Source organism: Bufo gargarizans, chromosome 2 (assembly GCF_014858855.1).
Source record: "Bufo gargarizans isolate SCDJY-AF-19 chromosome 2, ASM1485885v1, whole genome shotgun sequence".
NCBI lineage: Eukaryota > Metazoa > Chordata > Amphibia > Anura > Bufonidae > Bufo > Bufo gargarizans.
Genome location: NC_058081.1, coordinates 125782458 through 125799838, shown reverse-complemented (window position 1 = coordinate 125799838; position 17381 = coordinate 125782458). Strand labels below are relative to the sequence as shown.

At 42.1% G+C, this 17381-nt stretch overlaps 1 protein-coding gene across 1 annotated transcript in view; it reads right to left on the bottom strand.

Annotated features, from left to right (window-relative positions):
* The window catches only part of AGBL1 (AGBL carboxypeptidase 1), a 1106789-nt gene that overhangs the window by 875490 nt on the left and 213918 nt on the right, over positions 1 to 17381 (bottom strand). Inside the window, exon 11 of the mRNA XM_044279459.1 lies at positions 3182 to 3753. Within this exon, the coding sequence (XP_044135394.1) occupies positions 3182 to 3753 (572 nt within the window). The remainder of the gene's footprint in view (positions 1 to 3181; positions 3754 to 17381) is intronic.

The window sequence follows — 17381 nt, the reverse complement described above, 5'->3', positions numbered from 1 at the left end:
TTTAGCCATCTCCAGTGGCATTCACAATTTGTATTCTGCCTATTTGTCTTTCCTGAAAGTGTGTTAAGAGTAAAAATGCAGTAAATATAAATTCTACAGACATTTACGTAATATATGGATCGGGGCTTTCTTAAGATAACCATCTTGTATTTATGTTCTTCTCAAGCAGGTTTAGCAGCTTAGGCATTCTGCTTTGTGACAACATAATGCACTTTTCATTACAGCCTCTGCTAAACCAAATATGATGAATTAAAGTGCAGAGAAGAGAGCAGTGAACCCCTCTCCATCGATAGGCAGACACGGCATGTACAGATGTTACATGGAGGTTGATGTGATAGAGAAAGACAAATTCTAAGGAGAAGCTGTGATGCGCAAATGAAACAGAAAAAGGGTTGCTTGAAACATAAAATTGCTTTTCTGTATTCTTTTCTACTTCAGCAGCAGCTGTTAAAATGTCATCCGTTATGGGAGCACAGTGGTCTGAGCCCAAGAGCACGCATGTTATAATAATAGTTAGTAACAGGCACTTCAGCTTATTTTAGGACTTCACACTCACTAGCCATTTTACATTTATTCTACTGCAATGATAGACAAAGTGGAGAGCTGTTCTAGTTGACTACATAGTAATGTCTGGATGATACAAAATCAAATATGTTATATAAGTTCCCCAATATATCCCGTTACCAATGAAGCAAATTTACAATCATTATAGGATTCTCATTGAAAATAATGTTACATATCTTTGCACTGGCTTATATGCCAGTGGAAAGATCTGGAAATGCACATAGCGTAATCTGTGACTCGTTTGGTCCCATCCGCTAATTGTTGAGACTTATTTTTAATTCTCCTAAAACAGTATTTATTTAAAAAGGGCCTACAACCATTATAATTTGTGGCATATTGTTAGGATAAGTCATGAATGATCTTAATACTTTAGCCATTATATTTTATATTTACATTTTTGTGCCGTTCATCCTATGGCACGACTAACATGTTATTGTTATTCTGTAGGTCGATACAATTAAGACAATACAAATGTAATACTCTAAAGGGCTTCTGTCAGCCCACTAAACCTTTTTTTTTTTTTTTTTTTTGGTTAATAATAATCCCTACACTGCGAGCTCCCTATACATAAGCTAAATATTCATTTTCGTTCTGTAGATTTTGTTAAAAAGCTATTTTTATAATATGTAAATTACCTTGCTACCTGCGCCGGGTGTAGATGTGACGTCATCGGCGCAGGCGCATTGAGGATGGAGCGGCCGAGAGAGCGGCCACCTCTCAGTGCGCCTGCGCTGATTAAAGACAGGTACGGCGCAGGCGCGATATTTTGAATTCAAACAGGGCCAGCAGAGAATGATCCTGTTCCCTGGCCCTGTCAATCACACAGCGGAGGGGACGTCATTATGAGAGGAGGATGCGGCTGCTACCAGCAAGTAGCCGCCCTACTTGCTGGTAGCAAGGTAATTTACATATTATAAAAATAGATTTTTAACAAAATCTACAGAACCAAAATGAATATTTAGCTTATGTATAGGGAGCTCGCAGTGTAGGGATTATTATTAACCAAAAAAAAAAAAAACGGTTTAGTGGGCTGACAGAAGCCCTTTAAAAAAAATTGTGGGCCTCTTGCTTCAAAGGACCAAGCAAATATATACAAATAAAAGCTGTGTATAGCTTTTTCTCTAGTGGTGCTGAAGGGGAACATTTGCTGTTGGGTTCCATAGCAGATTGCTGGGGCCCCAGCAGGACGATTAGGAAAGCCTTTCGCAGTCTTCAAGGATGGCATCCAGTCCTATAATTGGTGCTTAATATATAGCTTATGCATGGAGCAGTAACGCAACCATGTGCATGAGTCTTTCCCTTTAATTGGCCTCTCGTTGCACAACCTTCTTTGCTAAAATCCAGGCTATCTAAAGGGTTCTCTAATACCCTTTATCATTAGAATAAAATACAAATGCCACACGACAAATAACTATGTAGTCAATAGCAATAGTACAAATATTTCTCAAATGCAGAAGCAAACAAACAAATATTAGGTACAATCACCCATGCAGGTTTAATGCCATTATTTAGCCAAATCTGGAGGTAGATTATAAAGGAGGAAAATACAAAAGGATGACGTTATATTGGTAATAAAAACTATATGTGTGAATCCAGCTAAAACACTAACTAGAAAGACTAAGACGCTTAGTGCTTAGATGCTGGGAAATTATGGGCAAATGAAGCTTTTGAGCCTCAAATCATCTGGGATAAAGTTAAAGGTGTTGGCCACTCTATGGCTACTTGTGACCAATGTGTATATCAGAGGATTATATGACACTTACTAATACAGCCTTTGTTGATATTCTGTGTCGTTTGCTATATTTCATAAATTACACCCCCTTGTTATCCAAGTCTTCAGTGCTATTCACATAGAGGTCTTGTCTAGAGATTTCTTAAAAATTTGATTCGGCTGATTTGCCGAATTTAACAAAAAAATTTGCTTTGTGAGTAATTACTTTGTAACGAAGCGCATTTTTTTAATGTAAGTAGCAAGATGGAGGCTGGTGGCCAATCGCGAGCAAATGGAGTAGGTAAGTTTGAATATTTTTGTTTTTTATACTATTTTAGGTTAAATCGATTCGCTGAAACAAAGCACGAGGAAATTTGGCTTCTAGGCGAATCGAATATATCCTAAAATCCGGATCGAATTCCACTTCATGGGATTTGATTCGCTCATCTCTTGTCCTGTCCATAAGATGGCAGCTGATGGAAGTAAATTTGGCAAATCACCTCCATGTGATGTCTTCTCCATTCATATACACTGCACCTGCGCTAAACTCCCAACTGTGCAAGTCCAGATTGCAGATACAGTGTATTTAAATATAGGAGGAATCACATGGAGGTAACTTGCCTGGTCACATGACCCTCCATCATCAGCCATTTTATGGACAGAACCTCTGCGTGGACCTCACAAAAGATTTGGCAAACAAGGGGACATACCTTATGAAATATAGAAAATGGTGCAGAATTTCAACAAAGACTATATTAGTAAATGCCATATAATCATCTGACAAACACATTGGTCAACAGTACCGAGAACATGGCCAACCCGTTTAAATGCAATTTTCCAACCACAGAAATTGTTTATTTCTAGTATATTAACTGAGTATAATAATAAAAATAAATAAAAAATCACCTTTGTGATCCAAATCTCTTTTCCGCAAGCTTTTGGGAGAATGGAGGTGAGCAGTGGCCCCAAAAGTCAGGAAATGCCAATACTTGATAATCAGGAACAGATTTAGTGTTTCCAGCTACAGACATGTAAACGTGAGGGTCATGGAAAGGTATATTTCCTTTGTGCTGTTCCAAAAGCTGTTTTACAACCTTGTAACTTTCAGATTCATCAGCAACATTACCCTCTTTCAGTTTGACAGTCTTGATGCATCTAGTGGGAAAGGAGATTGGCTCCGTACGGACCAAATTGGAACAGACCAAACTTGTTGGATTTCTCTGCTTATTTTCTTTCATGCTCATTTGCTCTTGCTTGTTTAATGATGGATCCTCCAAGAGTTGTGGTTTGCTGAAAATGGTGTTCAAGATATTTTGTTCCACATGTGTCTTAGGAAAGAATGCGTCTCCAGGATTGGGTCGGTCAACTGTTGTATAGCAGTCGTCCATATATCTCTCAGTGGTTGGAATGTTATGTGTGTTAACACTGGAGATACTCTCTGTGGCATTCAGGACTTCTTCCATGTCAGATGCATTGTCCTTTAAGAAGTCAATAAGGTAAAATTGTAGGATAATTTAATTGGACTTTAATGACCACCTATTAAAAGCATATCACTTACTGACTTTTAACCTAATTATAATTTAAAAAGACTTTGAAGGCACACTAAAGTAGTACATAAAGACAAACACTCTAAATATCATATATAATGAAGCATCATTTTACATGAATTTTTATTAATACTGCTTTGCCCTAAAAACAAAATAATATCTGAGAAAGTTCTACACAAACAACAAGCAAATGCTCAAGAAATGACTCAAAGAAATGTGTACTGTATGTTCTACAGAGGAAAAGGTTGTAAATAAATAGATTGGTTAATAGGTATGGTATAATTAATGAACCAGACAGACAGGCCAATCAATAGACAAGAACATACATCAACGAATAGCTTACTAGAAGATGCATCTGTTATCAAAACAGCAAAGATGAGTACTTAAAATATTCATCACAATCATATTAATTTATCAGGCAATCAAAAATCGAAGCAAAACAATACACTTCAGCCCTACGGAATACATGTTGGTATAAACTATATCTCTAGAAGTCTTGTTCTGGTTTGTAAGGACAGAGTGGCGTGCCCTGCCTGATAATTTAGATGTGTTCTACTAGTCTGAAGGGGAGTAGGAATATTTCACAATAAGTGTTGTCGAAGGTAAGGATCGCAATAACAAATGATTTGTACAGGAACATTATTCAATGCCACAAGAATAATCTACTAAGAAAAACGTATTTTCAATGAAAGATATAGTGCTATACATCATACCCATGCAGCTCCTTTAATGAGCCATTGAATAAAGAAGCAATACAGAATAAAATTACAGTAAAATCCTGAATCCACAGAGTGTCATCTTCTGTATCCACTGGGAAAAAGGCTGAATTACTTAAAGGGGAATTAAGAAAATGAAAATAATTACTCTATTATAAATATATTCCCAAAAACCTTTTAATAGTTCTAATGGCTCATTAGGAGAAATAAAATGGCCGCCGTCCTATTAGTACACACAAAACCTGTCCTAATCACACAGCAGGACAAGTCACTTCACAACACTGAGTTAAAGAGCAGCCTCATCCTACCCTGCTCAACTAGTCAGGGATTATGATCCTGAATACAGCTAAGAAGATCTTTAGCGGAATCTCTGTAGGAATGTAGTATATCAGGAGACATGAAGTACAGAGAGGATGGACAGGACAGACTGAGGTAATGGAGACTGCATACAAGTGCTGCTGTTCATTACAACACACCCACCCTCCTCTCTGTACTTCTTATCAGCCATATTTAAGATCATAATCTAACAAGTAGAGCAGAGAGGAGGATAAGGATGAGGTAGCTCTTTACCTCAGTGTTCTGAAGTAACATGTCCTGCTGTTTGATCAGGGCAGGTTTTGTGTGTACTAATAGGACAGTGGCAATTTTATTTCCCCTGAAGATTGCTCCCCAGACAAAACAAGATGTATATTTATAATAAAGTAATATTTAAGTATTTTCAGTAATTTTATTTTCTTAATTTCCGAAGATCCTGTTTAAAGGTGTTGTCTGGGTTATTCATTTATTTTTTAATGGCAGGGATATTATTAGAATAACCCTCTCCATTCCAGCATTGGTATCCTTTACACCACCGCAGGTATGACATAATGTTTTGGCTACAGCAATGATATGTTCATATACCGCACTTGGCCACTGCAGCCAGTCACTGACCTCAGCGGTATGCAGAAGGGCTACTGGAAAGTGATTTGCTGTGGCAGTCTTCAGCATCTGCAGCATTTAGGAACAACACCACTGCAATCAGGACAGTAAAGTCTAGTGGTTTGGGGGCAGTGAGTGTGTGTATATATATATATATATATATAGTGACAAAGTAAAGGGAGTTGTGTGGGGAGGCAGGTATTTTCCTCCCAGTGTGTGCTGCTGGACTGATTAGCAGCCAGGTGGGCTCGGAGGACTGAGACCCGTGTGAGGAAAAACAGGCAGCCTAAAGCCTGTTCACTGACTTTTTGAGGCAGAACTGCCAGCAGGGTGTGAACTAACACAAAAACCACAAGGTGACTTTTTGTGTTGAATGTAAATTTTTGTTCATGAACTTGCCAAGAGTGTGAATAAACACTGAACTGTTTGATTTAAGAACTGATTGGTGCCTCTATACTGAGTCCGCTTATGCCGTCTACCAGAGCGAATCCCCACTATATACAGTACAGACCAAAAGTTTGGACACACCTTCTCATTCAAAGAGTTTTCTTTATTTTCATGACTATGAAAATTGTAGATTCAAACTGAAGGCATCAAAACTATGAATTAACACATGTGGAATTATATACATAACAAAAAAGTGTGAAACAACTGAAAATATGTCATATTCTAGGTTCTTCAATGTAGCCACCTTTTGCTTTGATTACTGCTTTGCACACTCTTGGCATTCTCTTGATGAGCTTCAAGAGGTAGTCACCTGAAATGGTCTTCCAACAGTCTTTAAGGAGTTCCAAGAGATGGTTAGCACTTGTTGGCCCTTTTGCCTTCACTCTGCGGTCCAGCTCACCCCAAACCATCTCGATTGGGTTCAGGTCCGGTGACTGTGGAGGCCAGGTCATCTGGCGCAGCGCCCCATCACTCTCCTTCATGGTCAAATAGCCCTTACACAGCCTGGAGGTGTGTTTGGGGTTAATGTCCTGTTGAAAAATAAATGATGGTCCAAGTAAACGCAAACCGGATGGAATAGCATGCCGCTGCAAGATGCTGTGGTAGCCATGCTGGTTCAGTATGCCTTTAATTTTGAATAAATGCCCAACAGTGTCACCAGCAAAGCACCCCCACGCCATCACACCTCCTCTTCCATGCTTCACGGTGGGAACCAGGCATGTAGAGTCCATCCGTTCACCTTTTCTGCGTCGCACAAAGACACGGTGGTTAGAACCAAAGATCTCAAATTTGGACTCATCAGACCAAAGCACAGATTTCCACTGGTCTAATGTCTATTCCTTGTGTTCTTTAGCTCAAACAAGTCTCTTCTGCTTGTTGCCTGTCCTTAGCAGTGGTTTCCTAGCAGATATTCTACCATGAAGGCCTGATTCACACAGTCTCCTCTTAACAGTTGTTCTAGAGATGTGTCTGCTGCTAGAACTCTGTGTGGCATTGACCTAGTCTCTAATCTGAGCTGCTGTTAACCTGCGATTTTTGAGGCTGGTGACTCGGATGAACTTATCCTCCGCAGCAGAGGTGACTCTTGGTCTTCCTTTCCTGGGGCGGTCTGCATGTGAGCCAGTTTCTTTGTAGCGCTTGATGGTTTTTGTGACTGCACTTGGGGACACTTTCAAAGTTTTCCCAATTTTTCGGATTGGCTGACCTTTATTTCTTAAAGTAATGATGGCTACTCGTTTTTCTTTATTTAGCTGCTTTTTTCTTGCCATAATACAAATTCTAACAGTCTATTGAGTAGGACTACCAGCTGTGTATCCACCTGACTTCTCCACAAGGCAACTGATAGTCCGAACCCCATTTATAAGGCAAGAAATCCCACTTATTAAACCTGACAAGGCTCACCTGTGAAGTGAAAACCATTTCAGGTGACGACCTCTTGAAGCTCATCAAGAGAATGCCAAGAGTGTGCAAAGCAGTAATCAAAGCAAAAGGTGGCTACTTTGAAGAACCTAGAATATGACATATTTTCAGTTGTTTCACACTTTTTTGTTATGTATATAATTTCACAAGTGTTAATTCATAGTTTTGATGCCTTCAGTGTGAATCTACAATTTTCATAGTCATGAAAATAAAGAAAACTCTTTGAATGAGAAGGCGTGTACAAACTTTTGGTCTGTACTGTATATATATATATATATATATATATATATACACACACAAGAGGAAAGGATTGCAGCACTTCCAATTGGTGAAAAAATTTGAAGTCTTTCATTTACCCATGGGTGAATAAAGAATTTCAAATTTTTTCAACAATTGAGAAGTTCTGCAATCCTTTCCTTTCGTATCTAATGACGGTGGGTCGCTTCTAATTGCTGGCACTCTTGACTTACGGTTACGTTTTGTGCTGCCTTGAACTTTTATATATACAGTGCTGCCCATAATTATTTATACCCCTGGCAAATTTTGACTTAAAGTTACTTTTATTCAACCAGCAAGTCATTTTTTGACGGGAAATGACATAGGTGTCTCCCAAAAGATAATAAGACGATGTACAAGAGGCATTATTGTGGAAAAGAAAAACATTTCTCAGCTTTTATTTACATTTGAGCAAAAAGTGTCCAGTCCAAAATTATTCATACCCTTCTCAATAATCAATAGAAAAGCCTTTATTGGCTATTACAGCAAACACTTCCTATAATTGCAGACCAGCTTTTGCATGTCTCCACAGGTATTTTTGCCCATTCATCTTTAGCAATGAGCTCCAAATCTTTCAGGTTGGAGGGTCTTCTTGCCATCACCCTGATCTTTAGCTCCCTCCACAGATTCTCAATTGGATTTAAGTCTGGACTCTGGCTGGGCCACTCCAAAGCGTTAATGTTGTTGTCTGCTAACCATTTCTTCACTACTTTTGCTGTGTGTTTTGGGTCATTGTCATGCTGAAATGTCTACTGGTGCCCAAGGCCATGTTTCTCTGCAGACTGCCTGATGTTGTCGTTAAGAATCCTTATGTACTGCTCTTTTTTCATGGTGCCGTTTACTGTGATTAGGTTCCCTGGTCTATTGGCTGAAACCCCCCCCAAAGCATTAGGTTCCACCACCATGTTTGACAGTGGATTGTCAGTTGGATTGTCTGCCTTGAGACATTGCCACCAGCAGAGCCCAGATTCACCAGGATGGCCTTGGTGGTGATCCTTGGATTCTTTTTCACCTCTCTAACTATCCTCCTGGCCAGCACAGGTGTCACTTCCGACCACGTCCTCTGATATTTTCCACAGTGCGGAACATCTTGTATTTTTTTTTCCACAATAATGCCTCTTGTACATCGTCTTATTATCTTTTGGGAGACACCTATGTCATTTCCCGTCAAAAAATTACTTGCTGGTTGAATAAAAGTAACTAAAAAGTAAATTTTAAGTCAAAATTTGCCAGGGATATGAATAATTATGGGCAGCACTGTATATATACAGTATATATATTTTTATTTTTTTATTTTTATTATTATTATTATTATCCTAATAGTGTCCCTGCTGTTTTACAGGATACTTCTCATTATAATAATTTCTAATAATGAATTATGAAAATAATTATTAGAATACTGCATAATGAATGTAATATACGTGTAATGCACGCAAAATACGGGCATGGGTCACTATAGCTACATTTTCCAAGCTGCTATAAGTTTACTGAGACTGGAGAAAATGCTTGGCACGGCAGAACATTAGCATAGCTTTATGTGCAGACCCAGTGTACTTTTTAAATAGACAGTGTACGCTGTGGACAGTGAGATTAGCTGCGCAACATCCCCAGTTGTACGCTGTGGACAGTGAGACAGTGAGATTAGCTGCGCAACATCCCCAGTTTAAAGTGTGTGCATCCCAAAAATATCTGTGACATCCAGTGAACTTTTTCAATAGACGGTATCCGCTGCGGACAGTGAGATCAGCTGTGCCAAATCTCCAGTGTAAAGTGTGTGCATCCCAAAAATATCAGTCACATCTAGTGTACTTTTTCAATAGACGGTGTCCGCTGCGGACAGTGACATTACCAGTGCAACATCTCCAGTGTAACATGTGCACCTAAAATTTTTATCTGTGACACACAGTGTACTTTTTACGTAGACACTTTGGACAGTGACATTACCGGTGGTACCTCTCCTGTATAACGTTTCCTCACCCTAAATACCTGTGATATTCCCTGTAATTTTTTATTAGCCGCTGGTGACAGCATTGATATTATCTGTGGGATTTCTCCTGTGTGACGTTTCCACATCCCAAATACCTTTAAAAAAAAAATTGCGCATACACTTCCAAATCCTACGCTACTGTACGTGTGACATACATTTAAACATATATAACATTTTAAATGAAGAAGGCAAGCAGTAAGGGAAGTGGCCGTGATGATGATGGTGCACGCAGAGGCCGTGGTCCTGGGCACATTGAAACTGTGCCTTCTGCCAGAGCACAAGAAAAACAGTCATCCACAATAGCTAGCTTCATGTCCCAGTTTGCAGGGCGGCGCAGGACACCACTCTTGAAGTCAGACCAGCACGACCAGGTGGTCGGTTGGATTTCAGCAGATAATGCTTCCAGTTGGTTAAGCACCACCCTGTCTTCCACCAAGTCCAGTCTTGATACTCCTTCCTCCCACCATGGAGAGTCTGGCCAAATAAGTGATCCCACAGTCGGATATTCCAAGGACCTCTTTTCCTCGCCATTCCTTGATTTGGCCCTCTCACCAAGCATGCTTGAAGAGGGAAAGATATTGTGTTATGTTATGTTATGTTATGTTACTAAGTCCTTATATAGCGCTCTAGAGGAACTCAATCCGATCGAAGAGCTTGTCAACGGCTATATTGGTGGGCCCCTCGTCATCCTACACAAAAAGCCAGGTCTTAACCAACCTCCTGAATTCCAGGTAATCTGATGTTGTTCTAATGTGTTCTGGGAGGGAGTTCCAGATTTTGGGGGCCATTACTGAGAAACGTCTGTCCCCCCCTTGTCTTGAGGCGGGTTCTTGGCACCGACAAAAGGGAGGTTGAGGTGGATCTCAGTTCTCTAGGAGGATGGTGACGTGTTATCTTCTTTTGCAGGTAGATGGGACCTGTTTTGTAGAGAGCTTTGTGTGTTAAGCAGCACAGCTTAAACTGCACTCTCTCTTTCACTGGGAGCCAGTGGAGTTCCCTGCGTGCTTTTGTGACAGAATCTGTCCAGTCTAGTTTCTTGATGAGCGCGATTGATTGTGCCCTGATTCCCAAACTCTTGAGCATCCACAGTCACAAGAAGATGACGGTGGGGAATGGCAATTAGTGTTTAATGAGGTGGATGATGATGAGACACATTTTCCAATAACTTAACAGCAATTACTGTCTCAAGAGGTTGGGGAAGAGGATGAGACACAGCTCTCAATCACTGAGGTTGTGGTTAGGTCAACAAGTCAGGAGGATGAGCAGAGTGATGAAGTGGAAGAGGAGGTGGTGGACTATGAAGTCACTGATTCCAACCTAGGAAGGTGGAAAGCTGAGTAAGGACAGCAGTACAGAGGGGAAGGGATTCGCAGCACAGCAACAGGCTGGAAGAGGCACTGGGGTGGCAAGGGGGAGAAGGTGGGCCACACCAAATAGGCCCGCAACTGTTCCACGGAGCACCCCCTTGTGGAAATCTCCCTCACCAAGGGGTAGGTGTTCCGCAGTCTGGCTCTTTTTTGAGGAAAGTGCAGACGACAAAAGAATTTTAATTTTCAACCTGTGCCATACCAAAATGAGCAGGGGCGTGAACACTAGCAACCTCACCTCCACCAGCATGATCCGCCACATGGCATGAAAGCACCCTAATAGGTGGGCCGAATGCCTGTGTCCACAATCTGTGTCTGCGGGTCACACCACTGCCTCCTCTTCCCCTGTGCTACATGCTGGCCAATCCCCTGTCCAAGATACAGGCATGGATGCCTCCCGCCCTGCACCATCAGCGACCACATCCACTTCCGTGTCCCAGCGCAGCGTACAAATGTCCTTACCCCAGGCATTTGAACGCAAGTGCAAATACCCAGCCACCCACCCACAGGCCATAGCACTAAATGTGCAGCTTTTCAAATTACAGGCCCTGAAAATGTTGCCATTTAGGCTTGTGGACACTGAGGCCTTCTGCAGCCTGATGTCGGTGGCTGTCCTATGTTATACAGTCCCCAGCCGCCACTATTTTTCAAGGTGTGCCATGTCTGCCTTACACTTGCCCCGTAACATCACACGTGCCCTGACCAACGCAGTTACTGGGAAGGTACACTTCACCAAGGACACATGAACAAGTGCATTCAGCCAGGAATGCTACATTTCCCTTACGGAACAATGTTGTGGAGGCCGGGAGCAAGTCATACCCTGGGATGGCACAGGTGCTACCGATGCCAAGGACTGTGGGCCCTACGTCAATCAGGGTTTCCGCCAGCACCTACGTTAGTGTCTCCAACCCCCACTTCTCCTACTCCGCCTCCTCCACCTCTGAATTATCTGCGTGCAGCAACAGTTAGTCATCAGTCAGTAGCTGGAAGCGGTTTAGCACTGCAGTGAGGAAGCGGCAACAGGCCGTACTGAAGTTGATATGCTTAGGGGACAAACAGCACACGGCCGCAGAGCTGTGGCAGGGGATCAGAGACCAGGCTGATCTGTGGCTCTCGCCACTCAACCTACAACCAGGCATGGTTGTGTCTGATAATGGCTGTAACTTGGTGTGGCTTTGGAGCTCAGGGAAACTCAGACACATCCCATGCGTAGCCCAGGTGTTCAACCTTGTGGTTCTGAGGTTTTTCAAAACCTACCCCAAGTTGCCTGAGCTAAGGGTGAAGGTGTGCCGCGTGTGTGCACATTTCCGCAAGTCATCGTCAGCTTCAGCCGGTCTGTCAGCGATGCAGCAGAGCTTGAAATTGCCAGCTCACTGGCAGTTGTGCGCCGTGAGCACACGCTGGAAATCGACGTTCCACATGTTGGGTAGGCTTTGTGAGCAGCAGAGGGCAGTAGTGGAATACCAACTGCAACATGGTTGTTGCTTTTCCATTCAGCTTCCTCTATTCACAAGCGAGGAGTGGGCATGGATGTCTAACCTCTGTGAGGTTTTAAGAAATCAACACAGATGGTGAGCGGCGATAACACTATTATCAGCGTAACCATCCCACTTCTGTGTCTACTCAAATGCTCGCTGCTCACAATTAAGGGCAACGCTATGCATGTCGAAGAGGTGGAAATGGGGGAAGACATTGCACAGGGTGATAGCCAGACCACCCTCAGTTTATCTTCTCAGCGCAAATTGGATGATAAAGAGGAGGAGGAGCAAGAGACGGTTGCCTCAGCTACAGAGGGTAGTACCCATTGAAGTTTAATTCCATCTGTTCAGCGTGGGTGGGCAGAAGAGGAGAAAGAGGATGAGAAGATTGAGAGTGATCCTCCTGATGACAGCGGTCTTGCCTGTTGGTATTCTGGCACACATGGCTGACTTCATGTTATGCTGCCTTTCCAGCGAACGGCACGTTATATGCATTTTAGACAACACTGATTACTGGTTGTTCACCCTTCTTGACCCCTGCTACAAAAAGAACTTCTCATTTCTCATTCCTCTGGTGGAGAGGATGAGCAAAACGGTGCAATACCAGAAGATTGTTGTTGCTCCAAAAATTTACATCTGACAACACTGGCGGCAGAGTCCGTACTTCCTTGGCCAACCGAGGAGGGGAGACAAGTTTCAGCAGCTCCAACTGTGACAGTTTCATGACACTCCGCCAGCACCCTCACCCAAATGAGCGGCCTAGTGTCACAAGGAGGGAAACATTTGGGAAGATGGTGAAGTAATACATAGCAATGATCCCTCAGTGCCTTACAACTACTGGCTGTCCAAGCTGGACACGAGGCACGAGCTGGATCTCTACGCTTTGGAGGTGCTGGCCTGTCCTGCCGCCAGCGTTTTGTCTGAGCGGGCATTTAGTGCTGCTGGTGGCATTAAAACAGATAAGCGTATCCGCCTGTCAACTAAAAATGCTGACAGGTTGACTCATAAAAATGAACAAGGCTGGATTGACCATGACTTTTCGACTCCACCAGAGGAAAGCGGCTGAACATAAAGGCACTTTAAATGTGTTGTTTATAATGTACTGAATACACTGTATTCCCATGCACCCCTTTCCACAACAAACAAGGGTGCTTATTCATCGCATATGCCCTCGCATATATGCCCTTCGCATATAATGTGTTACAGGGTCAGCTCACCAGCAGGCCTTCACCTACAATCTTTTACAGGGTCATCTCACCAGCAGCCCCTCACATATAATGTTTTAGAGGGTCAGCTCACCTGCAGGCCCTCACCTACATCCTTTTAGAGGGTCAGCTCACCAGCAGGCCCGCACCTAAAATCTTTTACGAGGTCAGCTCACCAGCAAGCCCTCTCATATCATTTTTTACAGGGTAAGCTCACCAGCAGGCCTTCACCTACACTCTTTTACAAGGTCAGCTCACCAGAAGGCCCGCACCTAAAATCTTTAACAGGGTCAGCTCACCTGCAGGCCCGCACCTAAAATCTTTTACAGGGTCAGCTCAGCTGCAGGCCCTCACCTAATTATACCTAATAGGTAATTTGTGCTCATTCCTTGCTTGGATGTGGTAGCCGTAGCTGTTTCTCAGGCTCCCTCTTCTGAATCGAACCATAATTCCCCCATTACCCGTGGTCACCCTGGTTTGCGCTGAAAATAACATTGAAAGTTGATAGGGCAGACATCCGAATGGATCGTCGCCGTCACGAGAACGTGCGATCGGCCCCAGGTTAACTAGAGTCACCAAAGTGGCAGCAGGCCCTCAACCAAAATGTTTTAGATGGTGAGATCAGCAGGCCCTTGCTCAAAATGTTTTTGAGGGTCACCATCAGGCCTTCACCTACAATCTTTTACAGGGTCAGCTCACCTGCAGGCCCTCACCTAATTATACCTAATAGGCAATTTGCGCGCTTGCTGCCTTGCTTGGATGTGTTAGCCGTAGCTATTTCTCAGGCTCCCTCTCCTGAATCGAACCATGATTCCCCCGTTACCCATGGTCTACATGGTTTGGGCTGAAAATAACATTGAAAGTTGATAGGGCAGACATCCGAATGGATCGTTGCCGTTGGGGGGACGTGCGATCGGCCCCAGGTTATCTAGAGTCACCAAAGCGGCAGCAGGACCTCGCCCATAATGATTTATATGGTCAGATTAGTAGGCCCTTGCTCTAAATGTTTTTGAGGGTCACCAGCAGGCCATCAATCATAATTTTTCAAGGCTGTGCATGATGTGATTGCTGGTTCCTTGTATTTTTTGGCAGCCCTTTTACTGCATAGGCTTTATGAGTGTAGGAGTCCCACTACCTGAACAATTGTACCACAAGGTGAATGAGGCCCTCTTTCATGTAATATACAGGTTGTATCGGAGTGCCTCTTCCTTGTAATTTTTGGCAGCACTTGCACTTTATATACAAGTTAATATACAGGAAAGAATGTTTCCTAACAATTTTTCCTCTAAAATTGATTTTATCTTCAGTTTTGTATTATTGTCAGTCTGTAAAAGTGGCATACTACTCGGACAACATTGTTCTTAGCAGCGACCTCAGAGTCCAAGATGCATCCAGACATCCTCCCCATGCTGTTTCGGAACCATTTAGGTTGTGTTTCCATCATTTTATGACATTTTCTTATGAACCAGGCACCCTCCCCTCTTCAGAGCAGGGGGTGCCTGGTTTAATGCTCGGGTTCTCCCATTGACTTCCATTATACTCGGGTGCTCAGTATCCCTATGTGTTCGGCCAGAGCACCCGAGCACTTTGGTGCTCAATCAACACTATATAGCACTGAGAAAACAATTTGAGATCTCCCAGAGATGTACTCTGTAAGGTCTTGCCCATATGTGTGGTTTCTTAATAAATTTAAGGTGCCTATTCACCTTTAATAGTTGGCAGCTCAGCCAAGCCATGCTTGAGTTCTACATGGGGAGAGGGGAGTAAGCAGCTTCAGGAAACTTCTGCCAGATGCTAATTACCCTTGAGAACAAAAAAGAATCAAACATAAAATTATAAATGCCCAATCCTTCTTTCCCCCAACATCATCTGTTGGTGGAAATATGGACACGTTATACACATCAGATAGTTGGCTAGCCCCACCGAAACTAGCAAGCTTGGCCTAAGTTAATCTAATGTGTATGGGCAACGTAAGTCTTCTGAACAAGGTTTTAAGCACCATTAAGCGCAGTTTTGCTAATTAAACTTGTTTCACTTGGGTGCATAGGTCAATCAGCTAAAACTAGAAATACACAACCTAAGGTGACACAATTATAGCTAATTTACATTTATATCAAATGCAGATATAGAAGACTTATCTAACCTACAGTGTCTTGCAAAAGTATTTACCCCCCTTGACTTTTTTTATATTTTGGTGCCTCACAACCTGGAATTAAAATTGATTGTTTGACAATTTTCATCATTTAGTTTACAGAACATGAATAGAATGTAAGCAGCTCACCGATCAACTCAGAAATTGGATGGCGCACACCCCACTCGCTCACCCAAAGCCTGTATAAAACCAAGAACTAAATATATTAAAATTGGGGGACTATATGGATCACTGTAGATATCATAAATACCCTTTAACATTGAACAATAAACACTTACACAGGCCATTTGGCCTGCACGCACAAAAAAAGATATAATAAAATGAATAAAAATAAACTATAAAAAATACAATTATAATAAAATAGCAAGCACAAGCAGCTGTACCCCTATATCGGATTGTATATTAAATAATGCTGCACAGAAAGTGGTGGTATGCAGTCAATTAATTAATTGATATTTGAACTTGTGAGTACGATGTTCCTCCAAATCTGTACAGATATTCTGGGTATTACACTGCACCGTCCCACTTTATACAGTATAGTATACATTATTTACGTCCTGGTTTCCTTAATACATTATTATCATCCTCATATGGGATCCTCCTCCTTTAATTTCCAACTGTGACCACAATAGCAGGTAATCAATTAATACTGTATTGAGTGGTGTGCGACTATATCAGACCATGCACTCACCATATAAATATAAATACAGTCATCCAGCTGCATAGAACAGATAGAACGTCAAGGTGCGTATTTGTACTTTACCACTGTCAGCCGTGGTTATTCGTACTAGGTCATGTGTTGTCTTGGAGTTGTTCCTACTCTTTAAACTTCCAGGACCTGCGCAGCATCCCAGGTAGTCGAGCAGTCTCCTCGTGGCGTAACCACGAGAATGAGGCAGAAAGCAGAGCGTGTCTTCTGAAAAATCGCTGCACTCCCCTTTATTTTTCCTGCAGCAATTTTTCATGCCCAAACATCATATTTTACTTGCGTTGTTTTTTTGCGTTCAAACATTTTATCTCACGATCAGACAATAGCTGTACGCCCAATTATCATTTATTAGTCATAAGGTAGATCACCAATTTAGAGAGAGTGTAGACTGGATAGGATCACTGACAGGAATAACACAAATGTACAGATAACGCACCTGCGGTTTTATAGTTAGACAAGTCTTTCCTGCGATTGTACTTACGATTTGCAATATATTAATCATCTTAATATGTGTTTTTAATGAGTTACTTTGTCTTATATATATTGTATAATATGATGCGTGGATAGGGTAATGTTTATGTATTATGCCCCAACAAGGAGAATGAAAGGCATAAAAAGTATGGAGGAAAAAAAATACAGATACAGCCGTGGATATACTATATGCAGACATCAGTATATTAAATACATGGCTATAATCGGCCTAAATATGTAGAGACTGGTTAGATGTCTAGGCCATGATCTGGATCTAGGATCCACAGTTTGAGAATTGCTGACCGTCCCAACGAACATTGCGATATTGGATATGCACCCTATAAAATGAATGTCGGTCCACTCACTGTCCAACCACTGAGGAAGGGGCATGTTACAGCCCCGAAACGTGTTTGG